Here is a 14,982-nt window from a genome sequence, read left to right on the forward strand (position 1 = left end):
TGCCTGAGGCCACTAAGCTCTGAGGTGAAAGCAGATGAAAACCCGGGTCGGTGGGCTCCAGGAGCCCCTTCCACCCTGCAGCTGTCAATCACTCTGGGAGGCCCATGAAATATAACTGCAATTTGCTAAGAAAATGAATCAAGACAAACCATCAGATTAGAACAGCAACAAAACCCAGTACTCTGATTAATTCCCCACCAACTGCACAGGGACCATAGGATAGGCCCCCAGCGGGCACGTAAGCGTCAATAAACTTGGCCTACGTGCCGTGCAGCGCGGGGCCATCTGCAGAGCAGGCGGAATAGGGAGGGCGGGGGACTGCCGCCAGACACTTAAGAGGCAGAGCTCTATTCCCCCCTAGTCCTGCTCCGAAGTCAAGCGGTACCCAGTTCTGTGCAGGGCACGCTGACCACGGGGGAGGAGAAGCCACGTGGCCAGTGCCCGCCCGGCAAGCGCCCCGCTACGGTGCGCTGGACTGAGGTACTGCCCTGGGCGTGCGGAGATCCGACTGTTTATACAAAGCAAACCCTAAAACCTCCTAGTTACCCGCGATGAATCACAGAACTTCCACAATGCCAGTTCATTATCTAATCCACCAGGTTCTATTATACTGTTTTTCAGTAGAATAATGACTTGTTTTATTTATAGTGACTTTATCTCTAAGTTCATGAACAAAATAAATCTTACTGTTTTTGCTGTTTACAAAAACGTATTAAACTAAAAAGGAGACATAGAAAATGATACAGCTCTATCTAAATTTACCTACACTGTGACTAGCATCATTTTATTCAAAACAACGTACAAATTATAAACCACAGATGAATAGCCAACTGAGGTGGATTCAACTCTTTCAAATAGTACTTTATTTTATTTTATATATACATTTTATATATTTGTTTTATACATGTTCCCAAAAATTAGATATAAATCTAAACTGGGGACAAAGCTCTTCTAGGGGTCCCAAGGAGGCCACTAATGAGGGGACGCTCCAGGACGTGAGCTTTCATACACTACCCTCCTCGGGTTTTGCCTCTGCGAGAGAACCGCTGGTTCTTGAGGACTGCAAACTTTGAACAGCAAATAATTTGTCCCCTTTATGATAGACCCTACAGCCATAGCTCATCATGCTAGAAGTGCTGCTCTCCTCAGAAATGTCATTTCTCTTATTGATAGTGACTTATAATGTGTATCACAGTATGTATGAAAAAAGAAGGCAGCATGTTTCGAGAAGGGAAAACAATGGAAGCAAATATGAACATAAAAATACATGTTAAGTGCAAAATAATCATCCTTTCAACTTCCAGAACCTCACTTCCCACTTAAAAACATGTTTTCTTATTTGGTAAGGACCCAGCACATATGTAAATTTTCAAGTTGTCATCCTATTCCATACAGACCTTAAACAATTGCCAGATTTATGATTTTCTTCCCTAATGTCAACTCAATCCCCTCTCCAAAAATATATTGGCTGTTAACTTTTTCTTAAACATACTTTTGAAGGTTAAAAAAAAAAATCTTTCCACATCTTTTAAATAAGAAAAAGAATGTTATAAAAGCTACCCTTAGCAGAATGAAAACTTGAAGATTTCTTGTGTCCTTGACTTGTAGCTTGGCCCTCCAAGATAGCCCAGAGTCACCTTCCTGTGGGAAATGCAGAAGAGCTCCCATGGAGCCTCACTACAGCTCACTCCAAAGGCTTTCGTGCTGTTCTCACTCACCTGGACTCTGGCTCTTGGCTCATTTCGGATGTGGACATCTGTCCCTTCTAAAGTACCACAGTGTAACCTTACCCTGAGGAAGGGACATACATACAATGCCCTCTCCTACCAATCCGGCTGTCCCAAATGTATAGCCTTCTACTCTTACGACATCTTGCCCTTACGTGTAGGCTAATTTCATGTGCTTAAGATCTGGAAACCATCGGCATCTCCGTAGAGACTGGGAAGTCAGGCACGCTTTCTCTCTGTCTAAAAAGCTCAGCCAAGTTCAGCCCTATGCCCTGGAATGAGGACAATACTGACACTTCTGCACTGTCGGTCAGGGAGCATTTAAGAAGTCCTGAAGGGACAGTGAAAACTGCAGTGCGGCGACTTTCACCGCTATGGGGGTCCCAAGTGACAAGGCCAAAGGACGAGCACAGCACCCCGCACCCAAACACTCACCCCCTGTGCACAGACGGGGGCTCAAGAAACCTGAGCTCTTGGAGGAGAGGATAAACGGCAGATGAGAGGGAATCGGGCAATGTCAGCCCTGTATCTTTTTAAACTGTGATCAAAATACTTGCCACTTCTGATTAGGAAATTATTAAAAATACTTCAAACTACAAAAATTACAGAAATAAAAAACCCTGAGAATCATGCCACTTACCACCCTGACATTAATGTTGCTAGCTTCACTGACTTTTCTTTCCTCTAAACTAATACACCAACAAAAGAAGAAAAGGTCAACAATGGGCCATGCCAGTACTGTGCTGATCACTCCTATGGACTCGGTCTGCTTCAGAAGAGGGGCTCCCGTTTTCACAAGTGTGGGCTTGGGGCTTGCTCAGCGGTACCCAGCGTGACCAGTGGGGTGGACCCAGCTGTTTACCACATCACCCTGCCCTCCCCAGCTGTGTAGTTTTGGAGCCTGACATTTACATCTTGTGGTTCCTTTAAAAAATAGTTTCCACTTTGAATCTTAAAAACTAACAGCTTGGGAGTTTGTTACAGGAGAGGTCGCCTCCTCCTCAGGGGACACTTTACTCTCCTCAGCATTTTCTGAGGGTGAGAGGTCGTCTCCAGCATGCAGGTGAGCACCAGCTGGCACAGGTGGTCTGCGGGGGGCCCTGGGTGAGCAGGAGCCACCAGGCACGTGACTTTCTCCAGGAGCCTAAATAACGGGGTGTTTCCCATGCCCAGAAAACACCACTGTGAGCCCTGCACCGGCCTAGTGAAGCCAGCCTCGGGACACCACGCCCAAGCACATCCCCAGCTCCTGGGTCAGCACTGGGGACATCACAAGAATAAGTCCACAATTACAGTTAGCTGAGTGTGTCAACACTCAAGTGGATGGAATGAATGAATGAGGTAACTAACACATGACATGTACAATTCAGGAAGCTACACTCAGGAACAAGGGAACTGTGTGAAGGGATGGGGTAGCTGTGAGCATCCACACAGAAGGCTGGATTTCCACCCGTGTGAGCTGACAGGGGCTCTTCCCTGGGTCTCTGGTCAGAGCAGGAGATCCCCCTTAAACACTCAGAGTCTGAGCCTAAGAAAAGCAGAAGGGCCTGCTGGCTTGTATGGTACGTGGGCAGTTTCTAGAACTTGCCACTTGAAGAAGTGGGAAAGACTAGAATGGGACCAAAAAGTGACCCTCACTTAGGCCATGAGGACCACTTCCATGCCCTCTCCCCTGCAACCTTGTCTCTTCATGGTAAGTCCTTCTAGTGTCTGCTCTTTCCCCTCATCATACACTGCCTTTTGGGGGAGAGGGGAGTCATAACTTCTAAATTTGTAAAATGCTTGGTAAAGACCAACATCTATGCTCACATCCACCTTTAAGCTGCCTGTGTCCTATGCCAGCTTGGTCAACACATCTGTTGGTGCCCACTGAGCTCGAGATGCTTAGCTCCACTGTGCGTGAGCCAGAGTGAACTCACACCTTCAGGCCCCATGCCCAGGCTCGGTGCTGGCAACCAGACGCCTGAATGGGGCTGAAGTTCCCACGCCGGCCTGACTGCCCACCACCTGCTCAGTGAGCTGCTGGCTGAGGTTGTGTTTCTGTGACAAAAGTAATCAATGCACATGGTTACAAATATATTTTCACCCTAAGAAAAAGTTTGCCATAGAAAGGAAGTTCTCTTAATATCCTAGACTTTTCTTGGGAAGTATCCACTGTTACTGGTTTCTTGAGTATCTTTTTAGAATCTTTTAAGGCACACACAAGGATAAATATTACTTGGGGGGCAGGAATCACATCACCCCATTATGCATTTAGCTTCCTTCCCACTTGGCCATGTGCCTGGAAGCTCATATTATGCAGTCTTCATAGACAGGCTTCATTCTAACCATTACAAGGGCACAGACTATGTAATTTATTTGTTTGTGACAGGGTCTGGCTATGTAGTTCAGGCTGGTCTTGAACTCACTATGTAGTCCAGGTTTGCCTTAAACTTGCATGGATCCTTCTGCCTCAGCCACCCATGTGCTGGGATTACAGGTGTGTGCCACCTTGCCCGGCTATGTAATTTATTTAATTGGTTCCTAGTGAAGAATATTTAAGTTGTGCTCCAGTCTATTGCTGTTATCAACTAGTTTAGGGGTTTGTTTTTTTTTTGGGTACCGGGGATAGAACTTGGGACCTAGTGCTTTGGAGGCAGGTGGTGGAACCACTGAGCTAAATCCCCAGCCCCTAGTTTAGGTTCTTTTACAGGTGGATCTAATTTGCTAATTAGGAGCTCGGAGGTTTTGAAGGCAGTGATCCTAATCCTGCCTTATTGTACAAACTGATAAATTAAAACAAGGAACCTTCTCCTCAGGAAAAAGACTGTTGCCTCTTCACGGCTAATATGGACATCAGACACACAGACAGGAACAACCGCAGTTTCCTCGCAGATGTCCTCTGCCCTTTTGGGTGGGCTGCCAACATAAGCACTAGGCAGGCATCCTCTGCGCTTCGGGTGAGACCCTGCTGAGCGGTGAGAACACAGGTGTGCGGCCAGGCAGGAGGAAGCTGCTCTCTGGAATGAGGGGCTCCAGAGACCCCAGCCTCCTCTCCATCGCAGGCTCCGTTGTCCTCCTCGGGGGCTCCGGACACGCCACCTTCGCTTCACCTGAGCTGCTGCACTGCACCCCTTCAGAACGCGGGGGGGCCACTGACACAATCCCATGGCAAGCAGCTGGCGTGTTCAGAAGAATGCTCAGCTTCGACTGCTCCCAAAATGGAGACATTTCCCGAGAGCAGTGAATAATGCTCTTAAATCTTTCTAAATGGTCAGTTCACATGGTGTGAGGATGCACTAAACAAATTCTAAGTACCACATTGTTAAACACGTTATAAAGTGATCAAAACAAACGCTAAGATATGTATAACCTCCATTACCATTTTACATATGACCAGAGACTGGAGAAACAGGGATCTTATAAACTAACATTCCCTAACATAAAAATATGCAAAGCACAGTACCTCGTCCAGCTCCTGTGGATGTGTAGTTGCCATCAGGCCGTCCAGGTAGGGAGAGCAGGAAGGGAAGCATGTGCAGACAGACAGACAAGGCACCATCAGGTGAGAAAACAGGTGTTTAGCAGCTCTTAACTAAAAACAAAGATCCACTAGCCAAGGCATTTCAAAATTTCCCCTTCTCGTCCTCCCTTTCTTAAAAAAAAAAAAAGCTACATCAATATATATTTTTATTTACTGTGATGGTTGTTTTAGTAAATGAGGTAAGAAACAGCAATAAATAGTTGTAAAAATTAAAACATATTGGAAACAAAATAAACTTGTTTTGGTTTCACTAAAGTATATTGCAAACCTGTTTCATAAATAACAAATATCACATACAATACTCAACATTCTAAATTTCTTTCAGAAAAGAACAAGCTAAAATGTAATGCCACTATGTCAAATAAATGCATATTTAAACATGTAAGTCAGCCCTGCAAATGCAGCACAATTACAAAATGAACAACCCACAAAATTGTCTATGGCTGCACCGAGGTAGTATTTGAGTGACCACGTATGTAAGAGCCCTACAAATTAAATCCCGCAGACGCAGCTTTGCCCACAGCGAGACAGCTGGAAAACCGCTGTCTCCCAGAGAGACACAGGTGGGAAAATTAAAGAAAAACTCTTACCATTTGCTTGGCATGTAATACTATTAGTCTAAAAAACACACAGTTATTTATAAAGCTATTATAAAAGCAAGCAAACCAGACAACAAAAGGTTAAGGAAAGACGAAGGAAAACAGGCACCCGAGGGTTAAGTTTCAATTGAAAACTAAAGATTCTTTTTTAGATGAAGGTAGAACTCTATTTTCTGAACAGTTACTAATGACAGATAATTTAAACTAGGAGCCTTTTTTTTTACAGTATTGATCACAAAAATAATTAGTGGTGAATTTCAATAATCAACTGTTTTTTATGTTTAGCCATAAATTTAGAGCATAAAAAAAGCAACTTTCTTATTTAAAAATTAGTGCAAATGAAGCTGGTCTATCAGAGCCAAAATATTATTGCACAATGATTAACAATAAAATATAATCAAACAACACTCTCCGTGTAATACTTCAATTAGGTGATATTATAGAATGCTGAAAACCCTCCTCACCCCTACAGCTGCTGAGCAAAGAACTACTTCTACACACATGCTGCCGTGATGTGACGGTAGTGCTTGGACATTGATAGAGAAGATGGGGTCAATGGCTGATCTCATTACCTTTTACTTTAAACAGGAAAAATGTTTGTACTTTCTAAAGGCTTAACATTTCCATAAAGAGAACCTGGACATCTTTAATCAATAAAACCAAACGCAAGGTAACCCCCTACCCCCACCCCTGCACAGCAGCGGCCTCTTCCCGTTCTATAGAGGCTCCCTGGTACTAACCTCTGCACAAACCATCACTACAGACCACAGTCAGAACCTCTGCTGCGAGCCTGTGCTGCTGGATTATTACCCGAGCGCAGGCATCCTGATCTTTGGATTTCTACGATTACCGGATGATAAGAGGCAAAATTGGATCCCTGAGATTCTAGGGCTAGAAGCAACTCTTTTCTTACAAATAAGAAAACTAACCTTCAAAATGTATACACACATGCCCTCAAGTCACACAGCTTGTTAATGGTTAACAGGGGACAGCCCCAGGTGTCCAGGCCTCTTACCACCCTGCTCTGAAGCTCCCTAATTTTATTAACAATTCTGAGAATTACTTGTGAAGGACAGCTCCCATACCATATCCAGAATTAAATTCAGGCCATCTTTCCAAAGAACCCCTTGGTCCCCTATTTGGGTGCTTAAAAACAGAAAGCTTTCAAAACTCCCCCTGTCCCCAAATTACCAGTAAATTTAGTCAAGATCTGAATTAAAATATTTAGAATTACCATCCGGAAAGACCAAAATACAGTGGAATGAAAACACATTTACTGCACATCATCACCTTCTAAATCTTTATAATGTTTAAATCTAGGTTTTTGACCTGCCAATGGTATGAAATCAAGCAAATACTGAAAACTCCAAGTAGCATGTAGGAATTAGAATCTAAAGAACTTTCTACATAAAACTGAAAAGGAAGTGGAAACCCATCTGTGTTTACTCAGCAAGTCTGGAAAAGTTGACCGAAATGAGTTGGAAATACAGGTCTATGCTATAGTGATATTTACTTTATTTCTGTTACTGCCAAAATAAAAGTTTGCTTCACTTTTATCCAACAAAGTATCCTTATTCTCAAGTAACTCTCACTGCTCAAATGGAATCTTTAAAAGCAGAAAAGCAAATAGATCTAAAGAGAAATGTACAATGATTTCATACTTGGATTCTAAAGACAGAGAACTGATTTTCCAACAGTCTCAGCCTGACCTAAAACTTGAGAATTTTTGATGGGCAAGTTAAAATTGTCTGCGGAAGGCTGTAAAGAGAGATAAAGATGCTCCTCTATTGCTAGAAAAATAAAATGCATTTTAATATTAAGTCCTTCCATTTTCCAGGAGCTACAGCCCAAGTCCTGGGAGAGAACTGGCCGCAGTGTGGTCGGACACGAGCAGACTGCCTTGGTTCAAGGGGGCCAGAGCTCCGCCCCGGAACCCCACTCACGAAGGGCACGATGCTGAGTTTCCAACTCCTCTACATCTCGGTCTCTCTAACTGTACCGTGGGCCTCTACCTGTTGGACAGTGAGGATGACACAAGGTTTGACAGGGAATGGGCTTCGACCAGTCCCAGGCATGCAGCAAGTGCTCAATAAATCTTAACTAATGATGAAGTGAAGACTGAATAAGGAGGGCCGTGGATTTAGCTCAGTGGTTTCGACGCCTGCTGCGCAAGCGCAAGGCTCGAGTTCAATCCCTGGTTCAAAAAAAAAAAAAAAGACTTAATAAGGATCTCGGGTTTCTTATAATCATAGTTAATCCTTAATTTTTTTCTCATAAAGCACACATTTTATTAAAAATAATGTGCTAGTTTCAAACTAATCTAAGACCAATTAACTCTAGCTTCCATTTATAGATTATGCATTATTTTAGAGCAGAATATAGATTAGGCAGGAAACACAAAGTAGCTCCAGCCCTTGCATTTGATTCATTCCAGATTTTAAAAAAATAAAGAAAAAACATGAATCCACACAGCTTCTCATGAGATCGGAACAGCAACTCAACTTCCACTTTTCATTCATTCATGTAAGGCTTCACACATTTTTACAAAATGATTATTTAACTTCATAAAGCCCTTTCGGGTTCCTGCAGCCAAAATCCCAGTAAACGCTTGAATGAGGTGCTTGCTGCCTTACCACGCACATGTGGCTGACAGAATGTCAAAGTTACTTTTGCACAGATTCAGCTACTTCGAAGGATTTTTGCCAGCAACATTGGGCTGACAGCCACAATACCGTGGTTGACTACGGATTTCTCCTTTTCAAAATTAAAGCTAAGGCTCTGTGCTTTGGTCATGAGAAAGAATGTATTAAAACAGAACTTGAGAAAACATTATCAAATTGATAGAGCCACTAAAAATCACCTAACTCAAACTCAATTTACAAATAAGAGGAAAGATGTCTAAAAAGATTAAGTCCACAGCAGATCAGACTCACCCTAAATTCCCAGACTCACTGTCTAATACACTTTCCTTTTATTTCATGCTGCCCTGAGGCATAAACCTGCCGGGCACCAAACCTGAAGCCAAAACAGAATTGTTTGAGAATTAAGAGAATTGCCAGTAAGTGCATTTTGCTTAGAGGCTAGAACCAAAGCCCGGTGTGTTTTGTTGTGGTTTTTTGTTTGTTTGTTTTGTTTTTGGTACCGGGGATCAAACTCCGGACCTTGCACTTGAGAGGCAGGCGCCGGAACCACTGAGCTAAATCCCCGGCCCTAATCCCGGTGTCTTTTTAACAATTAATTTTACTAATATCAACACAATAAAAAACCATAAATAAACAGAATTTTGCTCAGTTCTGCGACATCATTCATAGGAAAAAAATCAAACCATGCGTCTGAGCCGGGATTTCTAAGCCTAGAAATAACTCCAGGAACAAGAAGGCTGCAGAATCAGGGTGCAGGAGGGAGGGGTTTCCTGTACTGCAGACCCTAGTGGAGGGACAGAACTGGAATGAGGACCACAAGATTGAGACATAAATATAATTGGACTCACGACAGGAAAAAACATTTTAGCAGAAAAAAGCTGGGAGTGACTAGCTACTGGAAATTCCTATCGCTATACAGAAGGCAGCTAAGCAAGGCAGGAATGAGGGGTCTTCTCCGATGGGAATGTCAGACAGACCTGCGGACCCTCGGACCCACCGGGCTCTGTGTTATGCTAATGTACATCTTCGGTAAATTACTCATTATTGCTAACATCTTTGCCTGAATGTCGCCTAAGTCTGCAAGTGAGTGCAGGTACCTTCAATAACCCTCATCAACAATAATAATCTAGGTTTTTTCTTCAAACTAGTATTAAAAAAAAAAACCCCTAAGTGTAATTTTTTTAATGAAAGGCTTTCTTTGAGGTACGTGAGATATACATAATCACATGCCACTTTGCAATCAGTTTCTGCAGCTTTTTCAAGGACATGACATTCACATTAAAAAAAAAAATCTGTTACAGGTGATTTACTTTTAATTGTTCATGAGAAAACAAATACTCCAAAATCAACTTCTACAGTTTTCTAATTAGGAATTTATGACTTTCAAAAATTAAGTTAAGCCCAGGTTTAGTTACTTCTTTTTTAAAATCATCTCAGGTAACATATACATGTTTGTAAATTGTCTCTTTTTAATAGTTGTACTTTACTATGACAAATGTATTTCTGTTGTTTTGATTTATAATTTTTCAAATGTACAGAAAAGTATGTACAGTGGTAAAATGTCTTCCTACATATTCATCACTAGACCTAACAATTAGTAACATTTTGCCTTTCTGCTTCCTCTACTTTTGAGGGGCATTATGTACTTAAAATAGGTAACAGCAATCTTGACATTTCACTACTAAACATTTCAGTAGTCATCCCTGATGAAATTAACAAATTTAATTAATTATAATTAGTTTAATTAATAATTCCTTAATAACATCTAATACGTAATCCATATTCAATTTTACACATACAGTTCTGATTTTCTACATGTATGAGGTTTTTTAAAATTTTGATGAGCTAAATATGCAGTGAGAAACATTATATGAGTTATTCAATACAGTTTTTAAAAATTATGTTTGGCATGTCTTTTTCTCCAAAATATTTACAATACTTTTCTAACTTTCAGAAAAATTGAAAAAAATTGTAATCTCTACTTATGTTACCATCTTGTCATATCTGATTTTGCGTGTTTGAATGTGCAGAAATAGTGCCTATTAAAATCACTTATAAATAGAGAAGTCATGCTTCACTTCTAAACACAGCATAAATTTATGGCATGTCATGTGAACTTTATTGTAAACATTTAAAATATATAAACGTGTGCTTTCTTTTTAAGTTCAAACTTAGGCAAACTGTTTTTGTTAGACTGCAGAATCTATTTTTCAGATGGTCTAAACTACACGGATATTTCCAATGACCTGACTGCTTTTAATGCTAGAAGAAAGATCTTAAATGCTTATACTGATATAAGCATGTAATATTTTCAATGGGGTGAAATAAAAATACTTCAAATGTTTTGACTTATATATGTATTTTTAGTTGAATTTAGAAATCTACTTTCAAGAAACTGTCTGGATTGGCTAAATATATCTGTACATTTTCTGACATGCTATTTTTCCTGTGTACCTTATCCATTTTTAATTATTACTTAGCTTATGAAGTTTTTAAAAATTGTCTAATTTAGAAAACTATTTTTAAAAGCAGTTTGACTTAGAGATGTACTTTTAAAAGGCTGCCCATATCGGTATCAGACGATACAAGATTTTTAAACTGTCTGAATAGGGGTTAAAAATATTGTTTTTCTCATGTTACCCAAAGCTTCAGAGTATGTTGAACTTTATATGGTTAAAAATTTTAAAACAATGTTTTTCAATCAATTACAATTGTGACCCTAAAAACATTAATGCATATTTTAGATTTTTTTTTCCTCCACAAGGTAGCATAAAACCAAGTGATTTAATGAACAAGGGATTCTTCTTATTTAACATAACTAAAGAGCCACAGAAAAATTTTATTCATTCAGTTTCTATCATTCAGTTTCTATTCTCTCTTGCCTTATTTCAGGACACTTCAGAATCAGTACTAGAATTTGCCATTTTCCCTCCTAATACCTTTACACTTAGTTCTGTACAGCATCATTTCTTTCAGTTTATAAACGTAAAACAAATCTTCAAATTTTTATGTAAAAAAAAAATCCAAACACACTCTGTCCTTGCTTTCTATGCTTTTTGACCAGGCGTTGCATCCTTTCATTCCTAAAACTGCACACACGGCTTGAAAATTGCTTTTCTATGAGCATATGGTCAGATATTTCCCACAGTGACTTAAAAAAAAGAAAGGAAATGTCTTAGGAGACATGTCACAATCACAACACGACATAATTTTTCTATTTGCCATTTTGATAAATGATAATGAAAAAAATAAAAAGGAATACATTTCCTAAGTGGTGAGTTAGTGTGGGATTTAAAAAGCCGTGGATTTTCCAGCACTATCCCCAAGGATCAGGTCTTGGGCTGACATTCGCTCGTGCTCTAATACTGTTGCCATTTAAATTTACCGAGTCTATAGTAGGCAGCCCCCTAGAAGGAGTCTCCTAACTTCACTTTTCAGTTAAGGATATTACAGAGCTAATAATCATCATCTTATTCAAATCACCCGGCCTTGACCCCTTATTTAACACAACAGTAAACTGACACTTAGGGAAAGTTAGCCCCCACTGAAAACAAAACCCCTGACAGTCATCTTTCCAGGACCTTGTTTAAAAAAAATACAAAACCAAAAACAAATAACAAAAACTCTATGGCTAGGCTAAGTAAAGGGTCTGGTCAATAAAATAAATAAATAAATGAATAAATAAATAAGTAAAAAAAGCTATTTTGGAGGGCTGATTTTCACATATACGTCATGTTTTATCTAAAACTTCGAAGGGACGGTAAAGATTAATTTCCTGTCTGGGAAATGGAAAACGAAGAGCCTAGCACCTTACAGTCTCACAAACACAAGCCCCCAGGAAAAACAGTGAAGCAATTATTTACAGGGAACACAGGCACACAGAGGTCTGTGAACCCATTAAAAAAGGCCAGGGGAGGTGGAAAAGCACATACAAACACACACACAAACAACACAACTCCTGCCTGGGGGTGGGGGGAGTCGTTCACTAGCAAGAATTTGGTTGTGAGATCGTGCAACTTGGCTATTAGAGCCAAAGTGAGGCCCGCTTGGAGGCGGGAGGGGGCGCTTACAACAAAACAAAACAAAAAGGCATCAGAAAGGCTCAACGCTTCCAAGACCTGGTGTTAAAACATATGTAAATTGGAAGCGACCGGTCGGGCAGTGATGACGGCGGAGGAGGGGGTCTGGGGAGGGCTGCGGGAGTGAGAGATCAAGACAGAAGCGGCCAGGCCTAAAGCTGTTTTCCCCCGTCGAGGATCCTAGACGGCTCTTGGCTGTAGCCAAGAAACCCTGCATTTCCGTATTAGCCTTATTATTATCTTCTTTTTTAAACAGAGAGACAGACAGAGACAGACAGACAGGCACAGCCGCAGTGCACACGGTGCGTGTGTCGGAGAGGCCGCCAGGAGACTCACCGCAGCAATGCTACGTGAATGCAGAGGGCTGGAGGTGGTGTGACTACTCACTTGCTCGGCTAACAGCTGCCGGTTTTGGATGGAATTATTCCGCAACAACAAGAAAGCGTCGGTTAAACGCCTGGTGGCCATGTCTCACCCTTTGTGACCCCCTCTCAGGGTCCCCCCACCCACTTATCCAATTTATTCACTTTCTTTCTCTTGGTCTGGCCTAGCTGGCCCACCCTTTCACAGAAGCCTCCCTTGACAAGGTCCCAGGCCTCAAGCCAAAAGCAGCAGCTTTGCACTCCGCCTAACGCAAAGACCCCTCCCCAAATAACCACCTAGGCTTTCCAATTGTCTGACTCCCCCTACCCAAGGCCTGGCTTCGATCTCTAAGCACTTGAATCCCCCCAATCGTTGCTTAGCAAGCCAACGTCCTGGAGACCCCTCCCCAATCCAACCTTAGATCCACAAGCGTCCAACTCGCCAATCCCACTCAGCTATGGGAGGGTCTGAAGCCCCCTGCCCGTCTTAATACATGAGCTTTCCTAAAGGTCTCTGCTCCTGCCCCTAACTTGGCTTTTGAGCGTTTAGACCCTGTGGGTTTTTTGCCAGGCTCTGACTCATTCAACTATTCCCACTAGGCTTGCTTTAGTTTCCTGGTCGAAAACCCCGAACCAGGCCTGAGCCCTGAACTGCTGTGCGTCTGCAGCTCCCTTTTTGAATGAGCCTGAGCTTGCTAAGTCTCAGCTCGATCTCCTGACCCCTTTCTTCCCTTGGTGGCCGGGACCTTCACTGCCAGCAGGCTGCCAGTCTCCAGGAGGTCAGCAGGGTCTGCCTCCCCAGCCTCCTCACTCCTCTTCTCGGGCTCCCTCCATCCCCGGATCTGATTACAGCCCAGCCCTGGGCCGTTTCCGTGCAGCGGTCCTGGGTTCTGGCGTCCCCCCTGCCCCTCTTCCTGTCCGTCCCTCGCGAGTGGCCCCCCCCGCGACGTTGCAGGGCTTGCTCCCAACGTTCCGGGTGTAGGAACGCCCTGGCCCTTTGCCCCAGGCGCGAGAGCGCCCCGCCCTCTTCCGGGGCGCTTCCCGGGGCTGCCGTGTTCCCCTGCCCGGAGCGGGCTCGGGGACTGGAGCTGGACAGCCGGCGGGCCCGAGCGTCTGCAGTGAGGCCCCTAAGCCGAAAAATGCTTTCAGGGGCCTAGGGCTCCGAATTAGAGTGGAAGTTGTGCGGCAGGCAAGTTTGTGTGCCCGCAGAGCCCGCGCGGCGGTGTCGAGCGCCTCTGCAGGCCGGGCAAGCTCCACTGCAGGCGCCGCCCGCTGCGGCTTTTTTTTTTAATTCTGAAGGGGAAAAAAAAAACAGTGAGAGAGATGAATCGAAAAACAAACGTCGGGGGGAAGCGGTGAGAAAAGAAAGGGAAAAAAGGCCGCGCGCTCGGACCCGCAGGCCGCCCGCACGCAGGGGTCGCCTGGGCGCCGCCCGCCCCTCCGCCGCGTTCTGTAGGGGGCACTGCAGGGTCGCGCATTTCCAGAGGGAAAGTTCCCGGGAAACTGCCCCCCGCCCCCAATTAGCTCTGCCCCGCGCGCCCGCCAGCCGGGCCGTCCCCGGCCCAGCCCTCGAGAAGCCTCCACCCGGGCCGGCGGGACTCGGCGGGGGCTGCTCCGACTCCGAGCCCGGGCGGCGACTGGCGGGCGGCCTGCGTGGGCCGGAACCACCTGCAGGCCGGGTGGCCCGGAGTGCAGTCAGCTCGCCCCCCGAGCCCCCTCCTGCCCTCTTCAGAGAACCGATCTTGGTAAATAACAACCGAGCTGCTTTTCTGCACAAACATCAAATCAGGTGATTAGAGCCGTGGTCCCATTCTGCTTCATTCTCTTGAGCGCTCACCCCCTTGCCAAGCAGGTCCTTCTTTACTGCTGGCTAGAATGTGGTCTTCCTCCTACGCAGGGCTGTGTTTAGTCATCTTTGTACCTACTGCCATCTCATCTGGCTTGCAATGGGCTCTGGATAAATGTCTTTTAAATATGTGCACGAATGAATTAGAGACCCGAGATTTAATCCCCAAACCATCTTACATCCCTCCAGTGACTCAGCCTTTTT

General features: G+C 43.7%; 1 protein-coding gene across 14 annotated transcripts in view; it reads right to left on the minus strand.

The window, feature by feature from the left end:
- The window catches only part of Stx16 (syntaxin 16), a 28,076-nt gene extending 14,234 nt beyond the window's left edge, over positions 1-13,842 (minus strand). The window contains exons 1-2 of one of the 14 annotated variants that reach the window (XM_087197918.1): positions 12,907-13,840; positions 5,173-5,301 (exon numbers count right to left, since the gene is read on the minus strand). In XM_087197918.1, the coding sequence (XP_087054044.1) occupies positions 5,173-5,301; positions 12,907-13,038 (261 nt within the window). In that variant the 5' untranslated portion in view covers positions 13,039-13,840. The other 13 variants (XM_087197917.1, XM_087197915.1, XM_004840943.4 and 10 more) reach the window with 13 other exon arrangements.
- Positions 13,843-14,982: the final 1,140 nt, after the last annotated feature.

The sequence above is a fragment of the Heterocephalus glaber genome, unplaced genomic scaffold (assembly GCF_053883595.1).
Source record: "Heterocephalus glaber isolate CG9 unplaced genomic scaffold, H.glaber_assembly_v1.0 deba00001673, whole genome shotgun sequence".
NCBI lineage: Eukaryota > Metazoa > Chordata > Mammalia > Rodentia > Bathyergidae > Heterocephalus > Heterocephalus glaber.